Consider the following 8099-nt stretch of genomic DNA (forward strand, 5'->3'; position numbering starts at 1 on the left):
TTTCCATCCACTGCTAGCCAGGCAACTACTTTAACATAGACATTACACCCAAAAATTGTGTCACATCAGCGGATATTTTCTCCTTCATTTCAAGAACTTTTTAGCTATAATGGGCCAACAGATGAACTTTTCAAAGCACTAATGTTTTGACAGTTTAGACATATCCTGCTGCTGACTGAGATACTCACAATGGCTCCTTCACGAAAACAGGATATTTTAAAATTGAAAACCAAACCACTATTTTTAATTAATACCAAGCTAAAATTAAGATGTGGGACATGTCTATTCCCTCGACAGCTGATCCTGCATTTTAGTTCACAGATACAGGCTTGAGCACATAAACCCTGAACCACTCATGAATTCCTCTCCACTCCCATTCTTCATCCACTAGATACACTGCCATTGCATCCGCTACATCCTTACAACACATCTGCTTCTGAAAAGCCCTTTATTCTCTTTTTGCCCCCCACAGAAATGATTTGACACTGGTGCAATGGGAGGATTGCTTTCAGAATAAGTTCACACAGCTCTCTCCAGCTGAAAACACTCAAGAAAATGCTCTGTGTCTCAGGCCAGACTGTTTGTACTCCGTAAGCCCTTCTGCAGGCCCCTCTCTCCAAAAAGGCATAGAAAACCCCACAGCTGGGAATCAGTCAGCTTCGGATCAGCAATCACTGGAGTGTGAATAGGACAAGCAGGTGAAAATGTTTCCATCGGTCCATATTATATTTAATACTACACCCTAAATTTAAACATTCCTGATTTTTTTTTTCTTATTTGCCAGTTAATTTTAGCACATTCTTTACCATGGCCCCAATACCATCGAAGATATGATGCAATTCAGTTTCACACATAAACGCTGGGGTAGTAACCACCTTGTTTTTTGTATCCACATGAGCTTCGTAAAAGAGAGTTAAGGAAAACACAGCCTACGTGTCACTTGCAGGTGCTGTCTGCAAAATAAACCGCCTTTGACAAAACCTCACAACTCCATTATCCTACAAAAAAGCACCTCCAAACAAATTATACCATCCAGCTGCAAAGACAGCTGCAACCTATAATCCAAGATACCAACATTGCAAGAGTCATCTGTGGGAACGCTCAGAAACACAAGAAAACCTATGAAATTTACTGACTGTGAATAAAATGTCTCTAAGTACTGTTTGATTGTAGCATTAGCCTTCAGGAAAAGAAAAAAAATCTCAGAGAGAACTGACCAATTGTAACTCATGTCAAATTCACTCAGCATTTACCGCATTCCTGGGTGACAAAGGGAGTTCCATGGCAACATCTGAGGATGACTTTTTACTCCACAGCTGTGTACTGAAGACGACGTTTCTAATCATGCCCTGTACTACATGTTATCTGTTCTACACTGTATATTCCCACTAAACTGTAAGTGGAAAACTATAGATTGTGCATGTATTCATTATTATAACGACACATTACTAAACTGTGTCTCAGCATGAGAATTAACAGGAAAGGATATAGTTACTTCTTTCACACAATGCTTTCCTCCCAGTTCTTTAATGGCTCCTGCAGTCCCGGCATAAGGCCACTTGCCACCCTCTTCTTCTTCATGGCCCACAGTTACTTCAGCACCAGAGAGAACTTTTGCTGCCAACACTGGTGAAATGCAGCAAAGACTGCAACAAAAGTAATTATAAGAGTGATTCTACAAGAGCACTTCTTCATTGGTCATAATTGAAAAAATTCACATGAACATTGTCTTACAAATGTGAAAGACATCACAACTTCCACTCAGCATTTCCTTAGCTGCTTCTCTGACAAATACCTACACACACATGCATCTTGAAAAATATACTTACAATTGACACAAAATGGAAGATGTTTTGTCTGGTTCCAACAATAACAGCTGCACATTTCAACAAAACAGACATCATCTCCATGTTCATGCTATCAAACAAATATTCCTTCCAACTAACATACGTACCCAATAGGTTTGCCTGCTTTGTGGAAGTCTTTCAAGACACGCTCAACTTCTCTGTTCACCTTGCAATCTTTCCCATCAACAGCAAAGGTAGATCTGCCACAACAAGAAACTTGATGCACATCTCAGTATAAACCTACAAAGAAAGATGCCTGTCTGCCCTAAGACTGGCTCTCAAAGGTCATCACAAACCTAACAGCTTCTAAAAGGTGGTTTAAAGAGCATGTAGTTGACCATCAATGCTTTAAAAATTAACTTACTTCTAAGGTTTTGGTATGTCATAAAGTTCTTGATATAAACATCCACAAATAAGAATTATAAAATGAGCTTCCTAGGATTAGTGAGAAGTGGAACAACAATGTTTTCAAAGAAGAAAATAAGAAGAAAGGGGAAATAACATTCAAGTTTCTAAAAGCCAACAAAATGCCAGGTCAACAACAAGCTAACCACTATTCCACATGGCTAACGCTTACATCCACTTTATTTTTTGAGCTGGATGTTGCTTAATCATTACTAATTCAAGAGGGGACTTTTCAGTACACAGACGCAAAGAAATAACGCTAATAATAGCAATAACACTAGGGACACCTGAAACTATTGAAGTTTTACCTTTGTTTCCCTCAGTCAGGCCCCAAAAAAATCACCACACCAGTGGAATGGAGAAGGTCTTCTTGCGCAGTATCTAAACTCCAGAATTCTCACCAACATTGTTCAGCAAATTTGAAATGCAACAACGCCAGTAAGAATCACCACTTGAAACCATCATCAACTGCACAACTTAACTCCAACACTTTGAAAGGAGTTTTCCTTATTAAGCAGTGGTTAAATATGTAGTAAATAAGGCCATTTAATGCTTCCTGATTTTATTGCGTGAATCATAGTTGATTATGAATATTTAGTTGAAGAGCCTAACACTTAGTTGGCACTCACAAGTTTTTAGCAGCTCCAAATCCACCAGGGAATATCACAGCATCATGTTCTGCTGTAGTAAGCTTAGCCAGACTTGCAATTTTACCACGAGCAATCCTTGCAGATTCCACTAAAACATTCCTTGAAGAACCAGAAATAAACCACAGAGATGAATTAAGCATGTGCACACAGAACAGCATAAAGAAAGTTTTGGCAGAGGAAGAGGAGGGGGGGGGAAGCAAGAAGAACAGTGGCACTCAAAAACTGAAGCTACTGATGCTCCTGAAATACTACTGGGAAACACATACATTAAGAGATTGTATATAACCAAGTCCAAAAAACTCATTTAATCTTTTCTCTCCAATCAAAATACCAGCTACCATAAAGCTACTAAAGCCAGTCAGCAGAGTGCTACAAGTGCAGTCACAGGCTGCTATGTTTGAATACCCAAGACTAAGACTCAGTACCCACGGAAAACACATTAGACATAGACTTTACCTTGACTCAGCTTCAGCTGGTTGTCCTTTACTGTGGTCAATGACATGCATCTGAGGAACATCTGGAGCATACATCTGAACCTCAGCTCCCCCACGACTAAGGTGTACCAGGATGCTATAAAAACAAAAATAAAACGTGCTGAAAAACTTGTAAGAGAGGCTTTACCTGGGCATACGTCTTGCTACAAATATTCTACCACCTGATTTTTAAAGGAGAAACACACATCCCACCAAAGCATATGAGTACATAGCAGCAAAATCCCTGTATGTAACACCAAAGTGCAAAGCAGAACAGAAAATCGATCTGGAGGCAGGGTTAGGTAAGTTAGAGAAAAGTTTCTCTGCTCAGTGTTCTTCTGCACACAACAGAACAATAAAAACTTCCTTTCTCATTCCAAGTCCCCAGGTATTATGGAAGAGTCCCATGACTAGCATAGCTACATGCACATTTAATCTAGGTCTAGATGAAACATCCCTTAGCAATCAACACTAAGAGTCAATAATTCAACTTCCGTACTAACAAATCTAGTGGTAGATTTAGGCCCTGGAACAGGAACTCAAACTGATTATCAAATGAAGTCTTTACTTAACTCTCTTTTGAGATTGACTCTGGAACTCTGATTTTCTGTTTCTGAAGGAAAAAGAGTCTCTCTCAAACTCACTGCTCTGGCATCACATGCACTGTGCTGCACCTTTGGATCATTGCTGAGTACTGCAAGAACGCAGCCTGAGCTCCCACTTATGCTGTGAGAAAACTGTGAAGCTTCATCCTACATCCTTCAGGGCAATTTTGATGGCCAGAGAGAGCAAAACTGAATTCAACAGACTGCCGGTTTCTTTGAGCCTACAATTTCATAACACAACTTACGCCGAGGCCTCATGGATTTCCGTGCCATCATAGACACCACAACCAGAGAGGACCTGCAGTAAGAAAATCAAGAGAGTATTTCAGGTGATAAAAAACTTCCAACAGGATCTTTCACATACAGTGTAAGAGTTTTTTTTTAAAAAAAAAAAACAACCCACAAAGAACAACGAACTTCCTTCCTCCCCCAAAACAAAACAAACTTAGCAACAAGGTCTTTACTAAGCCATTCAACATCACACTATTTGGCACTGGTGTTGACATACTGCAGAACTGGCATTTCCTATTTATAGCTATCCCTCACAGACAGGTCTCAGAAATAACTAATATTTCTTTACTGGCTACTGCATTTATTCCCAGAGTTAATTAATTGATATGATACTCCCAGGTATGTTTTTACTGTGCACAAAATGAGTCATTCTGAGTGTCATACATCTGTTTATGAAATGTCCATAACTGTGTGAAATAACTTCTCATCCAGATGCACATCAAACAGAAGCTGGACAGAAGTGAACTTCAAGGTGGCACTTAGGACAAACTATTTTACCTGCTGCTGTATTTTGTCTGAGGATCCACATCAGAGATCAACAGCTAAATCACTTTTATTCCAATTATGCTATATTAGCCATCCTTTTCCTTATTACCACAGTAATATTACTTTCAGTTTGTTTATACACACTGGAGAATAAAAAACGCAAAGCAATCAGTTATCCTTGTGTGGGTGGAAAGAGTCTTTCACAAGGTAGAAGAAAGAAGAAAAAAAATTCTTAAAAACCCTAGGGAAAAAAGCAATTGTAAGGATAAAACAAAACCTCAAAAAACCCCAATTACCTAGTTCCTGAATGTTTATATATGAATTTTTATGGGGTTTTTTTTGTTCAGTTGCTTGTTTTGAAAGAAAAAAATCCAATTAAAGAAGAGATCCATTTATCAACTTTGCTCGCTCTTCCCTCCAGGTTTTATCTCCATTTTTAGGAGATTGAGGGTTTTTAATCACTGACACATGAACAGAAACTAACAACTGAAACTGTGAACTCAAAGGGGCTTTCAGACCACAACACCCAGTCCACTGCCCCCACAGGCACAACATCCCACCACCGCTTCACCAAAGGAGTAAAATCCATGAATGCTCTCTTCTGTCCATGTTAATCCCAACTACAGTGTTACTACTCCCGTATTTAAGAGCCACCTTCTCACCAACTTTTATCTTTCATTCAATACAGACTGACTAAACAAGCAGCTGTGCTAAAGTTACCTCCTGTAAGTAAAGCTTCTAAAATGCTTTTGAAACTCACCAAAACTAAAGTAATAAAAAACTATACTCTTCTGTTATTTGCGTATCTATTTGGTGACAAATCTGTCTCCAACCATAGTCAGGAATTTGTCACTAATGTCAACAGTAACATTTGCTTTCCACTCTCTATTTAAAAAGCTGCATTTTGCTAAAATGACATCATTCCTGGTAAGTTATCACTTAGACATTTGGACTTGCATTCTGTCCATTCCTGAGCCAACTCTACCCCAAAAAGATTTCTTCATGCAGGTTTTCCTGCCTCATTTCTTTACATGTTTTGCTGTGAAGACTATGCAAAGCTGGAGCTCCAGAAACTGTCCACTAAGGTTCAAAACTGCGTAGCCGTTTGTGAACCACAGACTGCTTTGGGTTGGAAGGGACCTTTAAAGGCCATATCGTCCAACCCCCCTGCAGAAGCATGGACATCTTTAACTAGATCAGGTTGCTCAGAGCCCCATTCAACTTGACCTTGAATGTTCCCAGGGATAGGGCCTCCACTGCCACCCTGGGCAACTTGTTCCACTGTTTCACCACTCTTACTGTAAAAAATTTCTTCTTTGTATCCCGTCTAAATCTCCCTTAGCTTAAAAACATTACCTGTCCCATCACAACGGGCCTTGCTAAAGAGTCTGTCCCCAGCTTTCCTGTAGGCCCCCTTGAAGTACCGGAAAGTTGCTATGAGGTCTCCTCAGAGCCTTCTCTTCTCACCACCAACTCTCTCAGCCTATCTTCGTAGGTTAGGTGCTCCAGCCCTTGGATCACTTTTGTGGCCCTCCTCTGGACTCACTCTTAACAGCTGTGTGTCCTGCCTGTGCTGAGGACTCCAGAACACAACACAGGACTCCAGGGGGGGTCTCACCAGAGCAGAGTGGCAGAATCACCTCCCTGAATCTGGTCACACTTCTCTTGATGCAGCCCATTGTATGGTTGGCCTTCCAGCTTGTGAGTGCACACTGCAGGCTTACATACAGCCTTTCATCCATCATTACACCCCAAACCCTTCTCTGCAGGGCTGCTCTCAATCACATCGTCTCCCAGTCTGTGTTGAAACCGAGGACTGCCCTGACCCAGGTGTAGGACCTTGCACTTGACCTTGTTCAATGTTCTCTACAGTCTAAATTTCCTTCGGCAACCTGCAGCTCCTCCATCAGCTCACTTTCTTTTGTGCTTTTAGCATGCTCTACCTCCTTCCTCCTTCTTGCAGGAAAGTTTAACACAGGTTAAATATTTCCCTGTGCATTGCCAGCATCCTCCTTCTCCCCCTCAATCAAACTATAAATTATTTCAAGTTCAGCTCTCTACAACCCAACTCCAGGCTGGTAACAACTACAAAGAAGCTAATTTCTACCTCGTCTGGCTTCCTCTAAGGTACCTCAATTCTAAACAGCTCCACCTTCTCAATTCCAACTTCTCCCACGGCTTCCAAGCTGCTGCAGGCACCGGATGAGCCTCTCTCTCCTTGGGCTGGTGCCACAATGAACTCTCCCAGCACCACCACCAGCACCGATACCAGAAGCAGTTATTATTACAAAAAGCAGAATATCTTTGATTTAAGCCAAAGTGGAGTCAAGTTTCAGGTCAGTAATAGTATTTTTTTTGAAAGTTAGATAGAATGTCCCTCTGAGAGCACGGGTTCTTTCAGTTTCCAGACACTGCTCAGTCTCTGGAGACGATATTGCCCTGTGCAATGTGATCTGTGCTGAGCAGAGGTGCCTCTCCCCATCCCCAAGGCGGGGTCAGAGCTGGCTCCAAAGCTCCAAACCAGCAGGAGCTTTGACTGCTGTGAAGCTCAACATCCCATTAAAATGAGCCCTCGGGAAGTCACGGAACGCGCACAAGATCTCTGGGAGGATTTATCCGTGTGCGTGGGCAATACACACTGTCCGAGCTCTTGTCTCGCTGCCCAGGACCGATGAGGATCTCTCCCTCGCGTCGCCCTGCCCCGATGCTCGCGTCCTAAAGCTCCAAACCGACCCCCAGAGAGCCGAGCACCGCCCCCTGCACCCCATCCCAATGGCGCCCCCCCCTCAGGGCTGTGGGGCGCTCCCTCCCGGACCCCCCCTCACCACGGCCACGCGGGCGGGGTGGGGCCGCCGCGCGGAGCAGTGCAGGGCGGCCGGGCGGGCGGGTGCTGCCCAGCGCAGCGCGAACCGCACGGACAGCGCGCGGGCAGTCAGCATGGCGGCGGCGCGCGAGCGGCGGGGCGGGGCGGAGCCGACGGGGGAAGAGCAGCGCCCCCTACGGGCGAGGAGGAACGGCACCGCCCTGCGGGAGGGGAGTAGCAGCGCCCCCTACGGGCGAGGAGGAGCGGCGCCCCCTGTGGGTGCTCGTGGGGCTGGTACTGGTGGTGGGGCTGCTGGTGGTGCTGGTGCTCCTGGTGGTGGTGTTGCCGGGAGGGTTCAGCGTGGCACCAGCCTGAGGACAGGCTCACCCTATGTCCACAGCAGCTGGGAATCCCACCTTGGGAGAAGCTGGAATTGAGGGGATGAAGCTGTTTAGAATTGAGTAACCTTAGAGGAAGCCAGATCAGGAGTGGGAAATGTGTCAAAATTAGCTTCTTTGTAGTTGTTACCAGTCTAGAGT

General features: G+C 43.6%; 1 protein-coding gene across 1 annotated transcript; it reads right to left on the reverse strand.

Annotated features, from left to right (window-relative positions):
* On the reverse strand, positions 1–7722 carry GATD3 (glutamine amidotransferase class 1 domain containing 3). Its single transcript, XM_054079106.1, has 7 exons — positions 7583–7722; positions 4226–4278; positions 3359–3472; positions 2882–3001; positions 1955–2047; positions 1490–1646; positions 1–902 (listed from the first exon to the last, which is right to left on the reverse strand). Exons 1-7 carry the CDS (start codon positions 7694–7696, stop codon positions 774–776), a joined length of 780 nt encoding a protein of 259 aa, XP_053935081.1. The 5' UTR covers positions 7697–7722; the 3' UTR covers positions 1–773.
* Positions 7723–8099: the final 377 nt, after the last annotated feature.

Source organism: Cuculus canorus, chromosome 1 (assembly GCF_017976375.1).
Source record: "Cuculus canorus isolate bCucCan1 chromosome 1, bCucCan1.pri, whole genome shotgun sequence".
In the NCBI taxonomy this organism is placed as follows: Eukaryota; Metazoa; Chordata; class Aves; order Cuculiformes; family Cuculidae; genus Cuculus; species Cuculus canorus.